Genomic DNA, 18,819 nt, shown 5'->3' with positions numbered 1-18,819 from the left:
AAATCAAGACATTATGTAAACGGTGCTATCGTCAGAAACTGATATTTAAAAAAAACAAACAAAAAAAACCCTGAGTCGACAGCATCCCTTTTTTAAAGATATCCACCTTGATACTGAAATATCAAACTCTCCAAATCTTGGGCTGGAACAGCTAAAAATCCTAGCAGTAGACCACCTAGTAGTTTTGCAGCTGGGTGTGTTGAACCACTATGCAAGAGACAGTTTTTGTACAAGTATAAACTGTCAGTTAGGACTGCGATTTTTTTATACTGAACTAGTTATACCATTAGAATCTCCATTGTAGACACAGTTATACTGGTACAGAGGTGCCCTGTGTCAGCTTATTTCCCTTCCAGTATAAAAATAGCTACATTGGTATAAAGCTATATCAATATAAAAACCTTTATACTTAAGCTATAGGGGTATAGATAAAGTAGTAATTGTGCTTACACAAGCCCACAGAAGACTCACTGTCACTCCTTAGTGATATGGGCTATCATGTCCACAGCAAGTCCATTAGATTCTGCATGTATTAAAGATGGGTTACCCAAGTGAGGAACTGCTATTGTAACAACATTACAACTCTCATTCAGGAAGTTATTTTTGTTGCCCCTATTTTAGGGGGGTGGAATGGAAGATCAGGGGATTTTTTTCCCAAGAGCAAGATTGAGAATGGGGTGGGATTACTTCTGAAAGTGTCTTTTAAAGACATTTTTAAAAAAAAAGAAAAATGTTTTAAAACACCACCACATTTCAATAAAAAGCAAGAATAACCCTTACTAAGATACAGACATCAGTTCTGCAAGCTCATGAGGAAGACACCCAATGCGTTGATCAGTTTGTCAGTTACTTCAGTTTATGCAACATAGTTATGCCTGAACACAGATGCCTTTCAAACCATTTCCAGTGATCTAGCATTGCCAGTAATTTCTAGTGACCATTCCACATTTACAGAGGGTTGTTAGGTTTTTTTTAAAACCATTTATCAAGCTTAGTGATAAAAAGATTCTGGATAGATGGTTTTTCATTATCGATAAGAGTGTACATGAAAGCACAAGTGAGTCTGCAAAGCCTGTCTGGCATGTATTATACCTAACCAAGAACAAATGACTGATTTAGCTTGAGAGGTTCGTTTCCCCTCAAGGAAAGTGAACTCAAATGTATTAATAATGAAATCTCTACTGACAGGAGTTTATAGTAAAATAGTTTAAAAAAATATGCTAGTCTGTTGGGGGATCAGAAATAAGTACATGATTGCAGTCTTGGGGTTTGGCTGTTCATAATTAAAATGGCAAAAGCCTGTTTCTAAAACCTATTAAAAATGCTATTGCTTGGATACTTACTACTGTAAACTAAAGTGTTTGTTATATCTCAGAATGTAGTGTCTCAACACTAACAAAGAGCTTCAAGTATGCTTGTGTAGTAAGCCTACTTTATATCCATATAAGGACCAAATGTTTGAAGATAGCATCAAGTCTCAACTTCATTAATTAATACTATTTTGAGTCTTGATGACAACAAAAAACAAAACTTCCGACATCATTTACTTTCTGGAGCAAGTTAAACTAGACTCAGCCTTTGCACTAGGACTGTCAAAGAAATTTTGATCCTTTTAAGCAGTAGAAGTAGTGCAAATGTACACATAATTCACGTTTAATTTGCAGAAAAAATGATATTTTCAGTATGTTGATATCTTTCTACAGCTATTATTTATTTGTACGGCTAGCCAAAGAAAATTTTTCAAGTAAAATTGGAAATACTGTTTTGCTACTTGGAAAACTAAGGCAATAGTCAAAGCTTAATAAAATGTTTCTGCATTACATTTTGAAATATTAAAGTGATCTACAAAAGAGTCTCTATAAATCACTCTAACTGGATTTTCTACATTAAAATGTTCAAAGATTTTTATAAAAGGATTAAAACCTATCAGATGATTTTACAAGCAGCTTCAAATCTAACAGAGAACCATATGCAATTTAAGTTACAAACAAAAGTTATGATATCAACAAGCCCCACTGGAACTGTTTATAACATGCTAAAAGAGCTGTTAATCATACATATATTATTTGCATCCAGCGCTGTATTTAGATGTAATTTACACTGTTAATAAAGAACAGATGAAATCAGCCTATCCTCTCTAAAATCCAGACTCAAAGCAAAGATTATTTCCCCCTACTTAAATATCTGACAACGTTTCAGTACCACTAGGATAGCCACATAAGAGAAAAATATAAAAACAAGATAGCAGAGAATTGTATTTTTGCAACCTGCACCAGTGCAGATTGTCTACATTACAGATATACACATCATATCCGCATTCAGCAACCCTGGGATCTGTAGGCAGCTTCCCTAAAGCAGACACAATGCTAGGCTATAACATATATGCACCTGTTCACATTTTTGGTTTATTCCAACAGGTGCTTCAAGATGTTCTATCCTGCAAAGGGAGAAGCACATTTTCCCTGAGAGGCATGGCATATGCTGTCCTGCATTCACACTTGGATCAAGTCACCCAGCTCTGGACCTGAAGGCCTGGTGACCACTGCAACACAAAGGTGGAAATGCTTTGAGAAGATAAGATGCTCAATTTCATTTCATTCATTTATTCAATAACTCTTATTTTTTACCTACTCTAGTTTTATGGTTGAACTAAAGGTTGCTCTCCCACTTCTTGTAAGGCAGTTGGGACATGGGGAGGAGGGGTTAGATGTTCTGCTTCTTGGGGATGAGTAAGAAGGCAGATGAGTGCAAGCTTTGTTATGCACTACAGCTAGTGACCTATTTCTACTCTCTTTTTCAAATCTCAGATGCTATGGAGGTAGTGAATGGAAAGCAGTGGCAACCATAATAAAATATGCACATTTCGGGATGCTTGTATATGTCTAACCAACCAACCTTTTTTTTTTTTTTTTTTTTTTGGGGGGGGGGGGGAGGGGAGGGGGGGTTGCCCTTTTCCCCCTTTCAACTGATACTCCACAAGACAAAAAAGTTATTATAGTTTTCATTCCATTCATGTCCTTCTCTGTTGCTCTGGGAGTTCTGGAATTAGTGGAGACAGCTGAGCAGAAGGGAGACCAGCCAAGTACCACCTCAGTTGCTCTTGAGGCGGTATGCAGTCATCTTGACATGGGACCGAACCAGTATTCTAAGCCTCCAAACCTGTAACTGAAGGGTGAGCAAGAGCATTGAAAGATTGCACTGAATGGTGCAAGTGCACTGCTGAAGCTGTTCAACCAGCAATTACATTAGCAAGTTGGCACAGAAATGGCAAACAGGATAGTTTACACTTGGACTGAGCAAGTGTAACTTTAATATCAGTGAAAATGCCTGCGTGCTGCCAGTAGCAATTGTGTGTGGTAAACTCTGGGGACAGAGCCACTCGGTGTGTAGACTAAGCCCTTCTAGACAAGGGAACTGAGTATGCATGGTGTGGGGAAGATCTGGAAGCTGGGATAAAACCCCAAGAGTTCCAAAATGGAGACTGATATGGGGCCCCACTGTCCCAGACACATTCCCATGGCAGATCCCTTGAAGGGTCACAGTGGTAGGTGGGAAGAAAGAATCCATGCAGAGATTGGCGGGTCCTGCTTTGGAGCTGTGACACGTAAGATCCCACTGCTGAGTCCAACAACAAGGATTCCCCTTCCTATGATCATGGCAAGGCTGATCCAGTCAGTGCCAGGGACTGGTGCTGAAAGCCTAGCAATCAAAGGACCAGTGCCATCACAGCAGGCTTCCCCTTCGATGGTACCATGAGGCTGATTGTCTGGAAGCAGGCAACTGTGATACAGGAGGTTGAATTGCTGGCAGAGTAACAACGATCCTGAGGGACTGGGCTCCTGTAAGAAAGGAGACATTTGCACCAAGAGGCAGAGCAGGTTTCTTGCTGCCACAAATGCCTCCTGGGTAGCTGGCACCAAGATGGTCTCTTGCTGTGGTGCTAAAGAAGTTGACAATGCCACTTGCAGCACCGGGCTTGATAGTGCCGCTTGCAGAACCAGAGCCAACTGTGTTGAGTGTGAGACCAATTCTGAGGAGTGCTTAGGTTTCAGGTGCACTCTACTCTGTTCTTTCTTAACCCTCTTACCACACTTAGAGGGTGAAGACCTTTCCCTGGCCAGTGCCTCTCTGGAAGCTTTGTATTTCTTCCTCTCTTTGGGAGAGGGAGAATAGTACTGGGATTCCACTAAAGCTGGAGATGCAGCTTCAGTGAGAGTGTAGCACTTGGCAAAGAGTCAGACCAGGATGGATCCGACAGTGGCCGGAGCATCGCCTCCATCAGGTGGAATTTCAGCCTACCCTCCCTCAACCTTCTTCATCCACAGCTTGAACTCCCTGCAGATCTGGCACTGATCCTTCATACATGCTTCCTCCAAGCACTTCAGGCAGTTATTGTGTGGATTACTCACTGACATAGGCTGGAAGTGAGAAGACTTGAAACCTGATGACCAGGGTATACCTTGAATAGAAAAACTCCAAACAGGGAAATCAAGTCCAAATTATTTTTTTTTAATTATTTTTGTATTATACGTATAAAAATACAGCTAAAACTTACTAACTACCCTAACACTAAAAACCAGACTAACTACACACAGTTCACAAAGATTGAGAGAAACTGTTCTGGTATGGAACAGAGTTCCAACAAAAAATCACAGGCGGTAAGAAGGAACAAAGTGGAGCTGAGGATGGGCTCTGCCATTGGTAAATACATGCAGTGGCACACAGCAGCAAAGGGAGTTCAAGCCGCACTGCAGGTAACACCCAGGGAAAAAGTTTCCGACAACTGTGCACTTGGGTGCACCGACACCAAGAGTGGAATGAACATGTGTAATCACTTGAAGAACAGATATTGAAGTCCAAACCACAATCAAAGTAAACATCAAGCCAAGTCAATATGAGATTTTCTGCATGGACAACTAGAAATACATTAAGTCAACAGTCCAACTAAAAAAACTGGGAAATAACTAGAGAAAAATCCAGCTGCATATCCAATTGTTTTAAGCCTGGCTCAAATACCGACCCAATACTCTATTTGATCCTTTGCAGTCACCATCATTATTCAGCTTAAGACAGTTTTCCACATTGCATTATGTTCAACTCAATACTTTAATAAGCTTCAAGCACTTTCAGTTTACCAGAAATATGTGAATCCACAAAGATAAAGTCATTCTACCATAAAGGCCCAAGTGAATATGAAAACTAATTTTCAGAGATAATTTACATATCAATTTTAGACAAAAACCACAGAATGAAAACAAAATAGTTGTCTGGATATATGCATATGATAACTTGTTCCACACACATCTACAGAGTTAAAAAAGACAGACTGTCTATTTGTTTTGTTTGGAACATTCAAGAAAGCACTGGCTGCTTCTAAAGCCTCCACAAAGCATTAGAAAGCCATAACAAGTTTTAAAAAGTGATCAGTAAACCTTGATTAAAGATTCACTCTATCCAGGCTACATATTTACTAACAGTAGGATTAACATCTAGGTCATCAAAAAGTACCTTTTTGGGGTAAAGGCTCCTGCATGACACAGCCCAGCAACATACAACGCTTTACTGTAACTACAGGTGGTTTAAGTCTCGGTACTCCTGTACTGAATCAGAGGAATACTGCCTAAAGTGTTTTTAGTGCTACCTTAAAAGTAGGAGTTCCTCTGCCTCAGTCCAGGTATCTATCCTGTTCCAAGATAACAAGAGGCATAATATTCTTGGAAAAGCTCCTACTGCAGGTTCACGTTTCAAAATGTTTTAAGGTCAAGTTGCTACTCCTGTAAAATTATTTTACTTGAGAAAGGATGCCAAGACAGCACTCCTGGTCATCAGTTTTTAATGTCCATCTCTTTGAGAGGGTGGGGGATATCCTTCAGAGCAACATGCAGATAAATCAGAAGAAAGCAATTTTCAGGCAGGACAAAATTCTCCTTCCCGGTAGCCAGCTTATATTAGACACCTATGCAGTGCTGTTGTAGCCATGTCAGTTCCAGGATATTAGCAAGACTGTTCCATCTTGCATTTAGCTGTGTCACTGACTAGGTTTTCTAAACCTGATGAAGAGATCTGCATAAGCTTGAAAATTTGTCTCTCTCACCAACAGAAGTTGGTCCAAAGAAAGGTATTACCTCACCCAACTTGTGTCTCTTACATTAGACGTCATCCAAGATGACAAAACTTTATCTAATTCAAGAAGCCATTGTGCATTTAAGATACTCTATCCAATGCTCTCTTGTTCACATTAACAAGAAGAATGAAGTGTTATTATAATGCTTTTAAAATATAATAAAAGGATCTTCATTTTCTTTTCTTACAGCTAAGAGTTCTACACCATGAGCATATGTAAACAGAAGCTAAAGTTAAAGCCAACTCTACAGTTTGGCACAGTAGTTGTTTTTGAACATATTTAACTATCCAATGTTGAAAATGTCAAAGTTCATTCTGGTTCTGTTAATTAGGAAAATGAGAAGTGTTTAAAAACAAAGTATGAAATACAACAAAACTGCATGTTTTGTCAGTAAAAATCATATACACATCTTCCTAGAATTAACAAGATGCCTTTAAAACAAGGCTTCAGAGTTGAAACAGTGAGTCCTGACTTTTATCTTATTATTTCTAAACTAAAAAGGAGTTAAATATTACATAATGATGGGTTAAATTCTTTTTCAATGGTTCCTTTTTCTTTAAAAAGCACCAGGTCATTTTTAATTTTTAACGATTAGTATGGCTGCTCATCCATTTTAATTTAGCTATCTGGACTCAAAATTATACACCAGGTTTTGAGCTGAACTTTGTCTTAATGTGCTACATGAAAAACAGGACAAATATACAGCCCTAACACGATAGTAATAAAGGATTCAGGGTGAAGGGATGCAAGGCATGAAAAGTCTTAAAACCCTTTTTCAAACCAGACGTTGCTATGTAAAAGAGTCCACACTTAGAAGTCTGAGTAATCACTGAAGTACACAAGAGACCCTACAGCACTGCTTAATATGTAAAAGTTTGATATGAAAAAAGAACAAAGTAACGCCTGGTTTTTTTGTTTGTTTTTTTAAAACTAAGACACCACCTACCTAATCACCTCATCATCCCCAGGGAAACAAACACCCAAGTCATGAAAACAGAAACAAATGTAAGTACTTTGCCAGAGGAAAACATTTTAAAAAACCTAAACAATAAAATTACCACCATTTCCTTACATGTGGAGAACCTGCAGGCCTCTCAGTCCCCTTTAGTCATGTATATAAACATGTTGAACATTTTGGCCCTACTCCAAGATTTTGCATATCCAAACAATACTGTTATATAATACTTATGGTATTCCTCAAAACGGTCTCTCAAACTGCCTTTAGCATTACATTTTGAATCCTCCCCCAAAGCATATTTGTTTTATCTCACTTCTTGAAACAGACGAACAACCGCCACATGCCTCTGGAGGTTAACGGCAGAGCTCCGATTTTGACTCCCCGCAAAATGCAGCTAACAGGCTGAGGCCAGGTCTACACTAAAAACTTACATCAGTATAACTACATCACTCAGGGGTGTGAAAAATCCACTCTCTCGAGTGATGCAGTTATATCTGTCAACATAGGTAACGCCTCTCGCAAAGGCAGATTCTCTCCCATTGGTATAGTTACTCTCCCATCAGTACAGTGTCTTCACTAAAGTGGTGAAACAGCACCACTGCACTGCTCTATTTGTAGACAAACCCTGAGAAGTCTACACAATCAAAATTCTCCCAAATCAGCATAAAAGCTATAACTCACTTTAATTCCTATAGCAGTGAAGTGACAAAACCAAAAGTGAAAGTGGATTTTGTCAGATGTATAAAGGAAAAGGACCAAGGCAAATTCTTGCTCTTTTCCCTCTCCACCTTTTTTCACTTTTTAATACGTATTTGTCAGTTAGGTTACTCAGTATGTATGTAAAACATCCTAACGCAAATGTTATGTTTCTCAACCCAAATCCAACATCAAAACAGAAAATTCATATATACCTGATGGAACATGATGACGGTCAGAGAGGTAAACAATATGTATACTAAAGTATTTCCAACACCGCAACATGCATGTTTAATTTACCTAAAATCTTAGCCTTCTAAACTTCAATTATCACAATTATATATTGTAAAGTGCTTATCCATACTGTTCTCGCAGGTAAGAGCTATAGACCTGATTTTCAGAAAGTTGAAACCCTAGATCCATACATGTTTGTTTGTATCCACAGTTGTACACCCATTTTGCACAAGAAGTTATACATACAACAGGTATCACCCCACCAGGAAAGTAAATACCACATTTCAGATTGCAACTGTGGTAATTGTGTAAGTAAAGGAGATTTGGAAATAACTCAGATCTAATCTTTCTGAAAATTAAGATGGTGTGTTCCATAACTTCATACTAGTGAAACTGACACCAAAGTGAAAAATAAACAGAAAGCTTCAACTTACATATACTTTTTTAGAACATTAATGTCAGGGCTTTTCTACGTTTCAAGTCAATAATTTGCACTGAAATAGCAAGGTAGGGGAGTAAGTTTGAGACCTGTAAATGTTGATAGTGTCATTTTATAAAAAAAATCTTAGCATGCATCTGAAGAGGCAATAAATTATATTGGTCAGTACTACCCTACAGGTGTATAAAATGTATTAGAAAATAATTAATGTAATATATTTACCTCAGCAGAAACCTCATTTAGAACAAGATTACAGGCTTCTCAGATCAACATTACCTTCTAGAGTTTCATAACACTGGGACACTGGCAACAATCTGCAATTATTAGTGATAAGCCTGCATGTCTGAATTATGGAAGCAAGTTAGTGTATGAAATAATAAGTTATTTAAGAGACCAAGGAAGCTTTAGAGACAATATACTGAATGAACAGTGACAACTGCTTAGTAAGGCTTGATTTAAAATTAAAAACAAAAAACAAGTAATCAAATATACAAACAGGACCAGGAGGCCACTTTGGAAAATTCATAGTGTCAGTTACACAAGTCTGAGTATTTGAGTTTAAATGATCAACAGTTGAAGGATCACTGTCAGGGCCAGAGCAGACTGTATAGAAATACCCTACTTTGCCCTGCCCACAAAGCAGCAAAAGGCAAAGCAGAAGGTTAGCATGATATACACATGTGCACCATGATCACAAGCAAACCCAATGACTTGAGTTTGGTTGGAGTTACCTTCACTAAGCTAAGAAGCTGTGATTTTCTTCTATCTTGGAACCCTTTTGTACAAAGGGTTATTTTTCAGACAGGTTCAACATGGAGCCTTTATGTCTGACAGCATCTTTTTAAATCCCTGACAGTAACTGAAACATCTCTGATCCAGCTAGTGTTTAAATTGTAAACCAAATAACTCTCGCATTTCATATATCAAAAAGTAAAGTCTGCACTGAGTTGCAGTTATATTACTTCCGTTTGGGGTTTTGGTGACACTGATTATCCAACTGGCTCTTGTGATTGTCACCCAGAAGACCTAAGTAACAACGTCCTTGTATCTCACTGAAGCTCACCTATTGTTTTCTGTATCTTCCATAGTGGGAAAAGATAAATCTAATGTATGAGAAAACACATTTAAAAAAAAAACCCTTCAGTCTCAAAGTAAACATATGACAGAACAGAAAATAAACAGAAATAAAAGCTAATTTGCAAAAATTAAATGACACATTCTGACCAAGTAATTTAAAGCAAAAAACCAGTCAGAAGCACTTAAAACTCTTCACAAAGGTTATGGAAGATTTCATTCTGCGATTATTGCAGAACTTTAAACGGGACCTCCTCACTTACAATGCAACATTTTAACTAAATAGCATAAGATTAGAAGTAAAGGGCAATACAAGAATTGACAGGAGAGTGGGAAGCCTGTGGTTACACAGTTAATATTTTCAGAAGTGACCAGCAATATTAGGTGCCCATCTTTAAGGGGCCTTATTTTGAGAAAGCAAATGCTCAGCATTTTTTGAAAATCAGGGTCCTTTGAGACGTTTCAAAATGGGTGCACAAAAACAGAGGCACCCAAAAGCACTAGCGAGTTCTGAAAACATAGGCTCATCTCAATGAGCCCCTGGAAGATACCTCAGCTCAACAGCTGGCTGCTCAATGGAAGTGCAACTCAGCCTTAGGAAAGGTCATTCACACAACTTCCAGCACATGAACCATGAAACCAAACTTCACTTTGTGCAAAGAATAGAAGTAGGGATATTGCTGAACTTGTGTGCACAGCCCCAGAAAGTCATCTCTGGCAAGCCAAAGACACTCCCCAAATGACATGCTCTCGTCTTGCAACTAGAAAGACAATTGTCCAAAGTTAATATATTTTGCAACACACAAGCTTAAAAAAAAAGGTCATCCATCATCATATAGTCTCCATTCAGAGACAGAATGTGAATGTATGCATGAAGTAAAAGAAGTGTCCAAATGGTTCTACCCAGATCTCTCACCCTAAGCCCACACATATACATTAGGAGAAGCTATACAAATAGTGTCCCCTTCATATAGAAAATGGGGATATGATGGATGGTGAGGGCTCTGTTAGACATACTACCAAATATGTATACAGCACTGAAGGCAATTTATGCAATACATCCAGATGCACACATCCACAGAATTAGAAAAGCTCTATGCAAACCATAACTAACCCACACTGACATCCCCCAGATTGCATGTCAGCCTCTCAGAGAGGGGAACAGTGTCAGCTAGTGAGCACTGCAGAAATGGCATCTTGTGCCTGTACCATCAGACCTCAGCAAAATATACTCTCTGTGGGAGTATATTCAGTGTCAGCAGGAAAGGTCTGTGAAACACATGGAGTGTAGTATTAATATATAGCACATAAAAGCAATGAGAGCAAGGGGTCAGTGCAAAATGTCTCATCAAGTGGTTGTGAACACATGTGCAATTTTAGTAGAAGATATGTGAAGGTATGCTCCCTACTATGCGTATGGGCCCAAATGGAGTGTCAGAACTCTGAAAAACATGATCAGTCTACTTGATGCAAGCGTACATGAATGCAATAGCAGGCTTTTTCAGAGTTTCCTCACCACCATGTGCCATACACACAACAGGTCATGCTGAGAAATATGCCTCCCCGCTTCCAGATGATGTCTGAGTAAAATGCCTCACCCCTCCCAGGGGCATGTGCATTCACATTGACATTAGGAAGAGCCTCTACAAATAATAAACACATATATACTAAAGCAATTTTCCCATCTCCAAAGTGCTTTGCAGACATTCATTAAACAAACTAAGGGTGAAATACACACCATGTGCGCATGCAGTGACAGCAGGAGGAGTCTGCAAGGAGATTCCTCCCTCCTGCATACAGACGTGTCTGCAACATTAGTATTCATACAGACACCTCCCGGGCATTTTCAGAACATAACACTTTTTGTTGTAATTGAAGATTATCTTTACATACTCTGTAAAATTAGATACTATCCCCTGCTATTGTGTCTGTGCAATTAAATTAGGTTTCCATCCATTACTGCCGCTAACCTCACATACAATATGCCTCCTACCAATCCTATCCTGGCTATGTCTGGGAGCAGAAATGGTGATGATTCCTGCCCATCAGGATATAATATATAAATGCTATAAAATGCTGATTGTGCAACGTACCCCTCTACTTCTCCTTATATAATTCACTCTCAGATATTTCTAAAAAGCCTATTGCCATGGGTTTTTAAGAGAAAACACATCAAGAGGGGATGCCTGCCCCCAAATGTGAGCCTGCGGCTGGACAATGATATTTCTAAAAATGATATTTCTAAAAAGCCTATTGCCATGGGTTTTTAAGAGAAAACCCAACAAGAGGGGATGCCTTTGCAATAACTCTTCCTGCCCCCAAATGTGAGCCTGCGGCTGGACAATGACAACCGGCAAGAGAAGATGCTAGAGTGGGTAACATGCCTCCCCACCCTCTCCCATGTGAGTGTATCTGTGCAATGGCAGCAGGGAGTGATGCCAGTGAAAGATGCCCCTGATGTGTGTCTGTATCGACAATGACAGCAGAAGAAGCTGCCTATAGAACAGTCGTCCGTCCCTCTCCCCCCCGCCCCAATAAATATGAGTGCCTGTGCAATGACAGCAGGAGGGCATGCAACATGTCCTCTCCCCCCGCACATATGCATGTCTGTGCAATGACAGCGGGCGGTGGGGACTGAGCATGCTCTGCTCTCCCTCCCACCCCACCCCACCCCACGTGCGTCCGTCAGGGCAAGAAGAGGGAGGCGGCGCCAGGGGAAATGATGATCCCCCAAAGAGCCGGCCCGCCCTGGGCCCATGGGGGTGGCTTCCCCTCGCATGTGCAGTATCTCCGGGGCCCTGCGTCCCATGACTGTCTCCTCTCGATCGCCTAGGCCTCTCCCTGCCCCACCAATCGCTCCCCCAACCGCAGGCGCTCCGCATGGCCCCCTAGCCCGCTCCCCCTCACGGCCGTGCCGGCCCCGGGCGCTCACCCCACGACTCCCTGGCTGTAGTTCCTCCTCTTCCAAGGGATGCCGGTGAAGGGCGGCTCGGCCTGGGCCCTGGCGGCCGGCCCGTCCCCCGGGGCGGGGGCCCCGCTCTGCTCGGGGGGCCCCAGCAGGAGGCTGTAGTTGAGCCCGAAGGTGCTGGCCTTGTTATCACGTTTCCTCTTGTTGCCGGCGGCCGAGGCGGCGAGCGGCGCCGCCCGCGCAGGCCGGGCCCAGGCGGTGGGCCCCGGGGGCGGCGGGGCCTGGTGGCGGCTGTGGTTGTGCTGGTTGTTGGCGCTCTCGAGCGGCAGAAAGTCGGGCTGGGGCTCGGTGCAGGGGGCGCGGTACATGCCGGGCGGGGAGGCCGGGCCTGCCCCGGCGGGGGCGCTCTGCTGCTGCTGCCGCTGCTGCTGGAAGTACAGGTTGCGAACCCCCTGCGTAGTCTCCCAGATCTGCATCCACAGGCGGTTCGAAGGGCCGAGCTGCTCTGGCTGGAACCAGGCGATCCGGGGATCCATCAAACGGGGACCCACCCCGCCTGCCTCCGCTCCCGCTCCGCGCCGGCCGCCGTCGCCGAGACCCTGTCACCGGGTCCCAGCGCTAATGGCGGCTCCTATGGAAGGAAGGGAGGGAGGGCAGCTCCGCCTGCTCTGCTCTGCTCTGCCTGCCTGCGCTCCACGCAGCCCCCGCCCCTCCCGGCGAGCGAGCGAGGCGAGGCGAGGCGGGGCCCGGCTGGGCCGCAGGCACACACGGGCCGCGCGTAATAAAGGAGGAGGCGGTGGCTGAGGCGCGTTATTCGTGGCCTTAGTGTAGCGCGTTAACAACCCCCCTTTCCCTGAATGCCAGTACGCCGGGCCGTATCCCTTCTCGCACGCTGCGGCTGAGCTCCGACACCCTCACGCCGGCCCTAGCCTCTTCCCACTCTCGTATGCCAACCTTGGCTCCCAAACTCTTCCCTCCCCGCCCTCCCCATCTTCATGTGCGCAGCCAGGCCGCTTCCCTCCACCCCATTTCTTCTCGCATTCCCTCTCCTCTCCCCACCCCATTGTCTCAGGGTCTTCGCTACCCCGTTCCCCCCTCACGGCCCTCCCCGAGTCCCCTGCTCTCCTAGCGTCTCCCTCCTCGTGTTCTTCAGCCACTCAATATTTTTTGTCATCGTCATAAATTAATGAAACAACTAGCCTCTGACCTGACCTGACCAGAGTCCGCGAAATTTCAGTGCCGGAAATGGAAGTAGGGAGTTTAGATGCTAAATTGGATTTTGTGAGAAGAAAGTCCTAAAAGCCTTAGCGCTGAAGAAAATGTTTAATTGCAGTGAAAGCAGTGATTGTGCCTAATCTTGCAACGGGATTCGCCCAAATGGTTCTTTGCACAATGGAGCTCTGCTGGAGCAGCTGGGGCCATCCAGTCTCCAACTCAAGATCTTCACTGGGATTTAAATATCGCTCTGCCATGTATGCAATGATGGCCAGAAAATGAGAAAGTGACTCTGAGAAAAAACAAAGCAGAATGAAATGTAAAAAGTAAATAAATTGCATAAATAGTGCAAAAATGTGATTAATAATGCATTAAAATGTGATTAGTAACACAAGAATAGTATTTTGCTGTTTTAAATGTTTAAATTCGTTTTAAAAATTTATACTTTTACCCTCCCATTGTCAGGTCTCATTAGTGAGTTACAACTATGTTCTTCTAGGTAATACAGGAAGATGTGCTTTGATAGTTATTTCATGATATTTTTCCTAATTGTTATAATTAATTTTATAAAATATATGCAGATAGGTGGATTTTGAAAGCAGTATGTTTCCCATTCCTAAAGTACTTTAACAGATCTGAACCCATGGCCAAATGGGACTACACAGCAGCAGTGAGGTAGAAATTGAATTCTCTAGCCCTTTCATGGCATGTGAAATATTCACGTCTGCATCCATGCAAAAGAACACACACAAACTAACCAGTTTATTACAATGCAGATTACACTGTTAAATTGCAGGGAGCAGGATTGCTTAGGCATGTTGTTATTAAATGGTCCCAACAATGCAATGGAGTTTACCCTTCATTTAAACCTTGTAAGCATTACTTCATGGTCCAAACCATGTACAACACCTGTTCAACTGCCCTTGTTGCTGACACCAGTTGTTAGCTTTTTATTTGGAAAGTCTATGCACAGTTGTGAACATATCTGGTTGGGACATATGGTGTGCTACAGATTTTGGGGGACTAAAAGGTGGTTAGGATGCCATATTTCTCTAGTATATTCAAGGCTATGAAGACGGGAGAACTAGGGAGAAATATCACAAAGCCAAGCGAATGAAAATTAAGCAATTAGGTGGAGAAAGGATTTTTAGTTAGACTTTACTGTATTTTTGTTTTATTCTTACTATCTGTCACAATGTTATACTATCATCCATCACTATACTATCTGAATGCCTTCCACATAAAATCAGGACCAGTAACAAAGTCCTTGGTGGATTTAATGGAGTTTCTGGCACTTCTCCTTTACACTACAGGCTCAGATCTCTGCTAAAGATGATCTGATCTGGATTCACATGATGTCCTCTAGAAGACTGTTCCATAGATGCATCCCCTCAACAAAGAATACTTTGGCCCTAGCTCTCATGTGTTTTGTCCTGGGTTTTGCAATCCACATTATTGCAGAGGAGCACAGCTATTGTGATCAAAATTTTGTCTCAGGTAGCTGGGGTTTGAGGCATTAATTGCTTTGAAAAATCAGAATCCAGGCCCTTAAACTGACATCAGAAACTGACTGGGACCTAATGCAGGGACTTGTGCATAGCACATCTTGGAGAAAGGAACTCATTGTTAAATATTCAACACTCCTTTTAATTTAAGGTATGAGCGCTAACACTATAAATTTTCCAAGATGCCCAACAAGTCCTCCAACAAAATCATAGAAGATCTGAGTTGATGTGTCTAGTATTTCAACAAATTTTTAAAAAGACAGGAAAAACATTTTTTTTTATAGTTGAATTTACCTTCTGGCCTCTTTACATTTGATAAAGAAAAAAAGAAGAGCACAAGCTCAACTTAAAAACACACTCTTTGAGGTCACCCATAAGAGGGCAGTAAGCAACAATAACAACAAATTGAACCTTAGACCCCAATCTTGCAAACACTGAAGCCAACGATATTTAGTTTAAACTCACATGTGTAGTTATGTATATGCCTAAGTCTTTGCAGGACTGCAGCATATTTGAATCTTCTGAAAAACCATGTTGTGTATGTTTAATAAAATATTTAAAATCCATCACTTGAAAGGTGTCCCAGCAGTAGCCCTTATGCCTGGGAAGTGAGGCCAGGATGTCTGGAAAACATGTCACAAGTGGAGACTTCGTTAAGCTGTGCAAAAAAGCCACAAACCAAAAAAAAAAAAAACTGAGCATACTCCGAAGTGACTTTTCAATCACAATTTGTATTCACCCTCCCTGCCTCAAACCTAGTAAAAGGCCAACCTGTCAATAAAGATTATTTACTTGCAAAAATGGCACACAATGTGTTTTTGGATCAGCCATTTTTAAATTAACCAGTTACCCCCAAAAAAGAAAAACATGCTGTGTCTTTCATTCTCCAATAACTCAAAAATTGCTAGTATAATTGTCTTTAAAAGTTTTTTTTTTAAATATTCACCTCAGAGATAAGACAAAGAATGGAAGGTTTTAGTCCCAGAGGAGAATTTTCAACAAGTTAGGAGCATGAAAATGGAACTCCCATCAATGAAACTCTCATCAATACCTTTAAATTTACCTAGGCACTTATATGCCCTCTTCAGCCCCTCAGCGATTACTGTAGTAATTGAGTGCCTCACAAACATTAATGGCTTTATCTTCATAAATGCCTCTGAGGTAGCAAAGTTTTTTTAGCAATCATAAAAGTTACAACAACATATAAACTATTTAAAATGGTGTCTGCTGTTTAGATGTGATGGAGATTTATTCTGGGGCATCTCAGTACTTATATCCCACAATGCAAGGAGCTCCTGAACCCCCATTTAAATAAAATGTGGTGCATTCTATGTCATAAATAGTATGGCAGTCCCAGAGTGTAGTTGGAATGGGGTTACTGGGTTGTATCATTTTTGTGCTACTTTTCTAAAGCAAGATGGCACTTTTCCTCTCTCCTACTGTTTCTCCAGTTTCAGATTTTCCACCCCAAGCTCCACATCCACTCCTGTTCCAGGCCACTGATAGCTCTCTCTCTTTCCTTAATGGAAATCATAACAAACAGCTCAGTGTTGCTTACCTTCTATATATGACGCTTTTCATACAAATTAGAAGGATCTCTTTGACTCAAAGCTTGTAGGTTACAGAACTCAACTGAATGAAATACTATTAACTATGTCAAACTTTCTTTAATATTAATGACAAAGGAACACAGGCCAAACTTTCAAAGAGGTCTGTATGTGAAAATCCAAATAAGAAATATTTTTCTTTCTTGATTATATATATATTTTAATTAACATAATTTCAACAAGGTGTACAAACAACAGTCTACTAGGAAACAATCTAACAGCTGAGAGCAGGGGCTCTGGCGGTCAGCTGCCCAGAGCTGAGAGTGGAATGAGGACTCCTGCTGTAGGCAGCTTGGGGCTGAGAGCAGGAGCCCATGCTGACAGCGAGGACCCTGCTCTCAGCCCCCAGGGCGGCCAGGGCTCCTGCTGTCAAAACTGCAGTAGAAGCCTAATGTTGCGGGATCCGCAATGTCTGCAATATTGTGAATTAAGTAGGGCCTTAAACATATGACATTTTATACTAGCTTGCCAGAAAGTAATTAATTGCTTGTCTTTTTATTACAAGACAAAATTAAAACAAATAGGGGAAAAGATAGAGAAGCAATATGAAATTATAGTGTAATTAGTTTTCAGAAATCAGTTCTTAGTTTGTGGAGAATTCAAGTATTTGGGATGAATTTTAAGGCTCCTGAAAAGAACTGGCATGACAGCTCTAGAGTTTTATTCAGAAGACAAATACAGATAATACAAGCTTTCCCACACAGCCTTGTCAATGTTCCTCAGCTTTGATCCTGATGCAGAAGCACTCTAGGTGTGAGAGAGCAGGTCAGTCGTCAATCCTTGGCCTCTGTTGAGACTGCCAGCAAGTGTCTCCCATTTGGTCAAGTGTCATGGCTTTGTGATCTGGACTGAGAGCCCCTGCTCATCTGATATATGCTGGAAAAGAGCCATCAGATAACACAGTCAGTAACACCCTGAGCTGGATTTGAAATTCTAACAACAGGTTTGACGTATATTCCTTATAAATCCTCTGAGAATGTTTGTACAGTTATTGAGAGAACCTGAATTTTCAAGCACATGGTTTTTTGTTTGTTATATAGCATACCAATAATCTACAAGGTGTGCGCTTCATTTACAACAGCAGCAAACTGCAGTTGCATACGAATTCTGGTTTTAATGTAATCGTTTTTATAAAAAACAGTTACCTTTCATTACTGTTATTCTTCGAGATGTGTTGCTCACGTCCATTCCATGCTAGGTGTGTGCGTGCTGTGTGCACAACTGCTGGAGATTTTTCCCTCAGTGGTATCTGTAGGATACAGCCTGAGCACCCCCTGCAGCTGTGCACATATGTGCTGGTATAAGGATCGCCACCAGCTCTTCACTCTCTCGAAGAGCAAGTTACAAAAGGTTAGTAACTTTTTTCTTCGAGTGCTTGTTTGTGTTCATTCCATACTAGGTGACACACAAGCAGTAGATCTGGAGGTGGATGTGCTGACTTGCAACACAGCTCTACCAAAACTGGCATCATCACAGGCCTACTGGGTGATGGCGTAGTGGCATGGGAAGGTAAAACCCACCACCATGTCGCTACTCTGAAGATATCCTGGATTAGGATGTGCACGAGGAACGCTGCTGATGAAGTCTGGCCTCATGTGGTATGAGCAGTCATGATGGCCGGAGGAGGAACCTTCACCTGCTCATAGCAAACTTGGATACAGGTGGTTATCCAGGACGAGATTCTTTGGGATGACACAGGTAGTCCTCTCATTCTTTCCACTACTACTACAAAGAGTTTCATGGACTTGCGGAAGGGCTTGGTCCTCTCAACATAGAAGGCGAGGGACTGCCTAACGTCCAATGTATGGAGCTGATATTCCACAGTGGTCTTGTGAGGTTTCAGAAAAAAGACACAAACTTTGGTAGAAAGGCTGGATAGGGGTGCAGCTGAACCTTGTCCTTGAAGAACACCGTATAAGGAGCGTTCTGACATCAGGGCTTTGATCTCAGAGACCCTTCTGACCAAGGTGATTGCCACCAGGAATTCGACCTTCCAAGAGAGAAGCAATATGGGACAAGATGCAGATTGCTCAAAGGGGGAATCCTGTAAGCCTCGACA

The 18,819-nt window shown here is 41.7% G+C and overlaps 2 protein-coding genes across 2 annotated transcripts in view; both read right to left on the bottom strand.

Moving 5' to 3' along the window:
* Window positions 1–13,221, bottom strand: part of TENT4B (terminal nucleotidyltransferase 4B) — a 52,648-nt gene extending 39,427 nt beyond the window's left edge. The window contains exon 1 of the mRNA XM_067550761.1: window positions 12,458–13,221. Within this exon, the coding sequence (XP_067406862.1) occupies window positions 12,458–12,969 (512 nt within the window). The 5' untranslated portion in view covers window positions 12,970–13,221. The remainder of the gene's footprint in view (window positions 1–12,457) is intronic.
* Window positions 13,222–16,948: 3,727 nt separating this feature from the next.
* Window positions 16,949–18,819, bottom strand: part of HEATR3 (HEAT repeat containing 3) — a 45,242-nt gene continuing 43,371 nt past the window's right edge. The window contains exon 16 of the mRNA XM_067550748.1: window positions 16,949–17,636. The gene's annotated coding sequence lies outside the window, so the exon portion shown is untranslated. The remainder of the gene's footprint in view (window positions 17,637–18,819) is intronic.

Source organism: Emydura macquarii, unplaced genomic scaffold (genome assembly GCF_026122565.2).
Source record: "Emydura macquarii macquarii isolate MOO-44397 ecotype Brisbane River unplaced genomic scaffold, CSIRO-AGI_Emac_v2 contig_295, whole genome shotgun sequence".
Taxonomy (NCBI): domain Eukaryota; kingdom Metazoa; phylum Chordata; order Testudines; family Chelidae; genus Emydura; species Emydura macquarii.
Note: the sequence above shows the minus strand (reverse complement) of the source record. Positions and strands in the feature narration are given on the sequence as shown.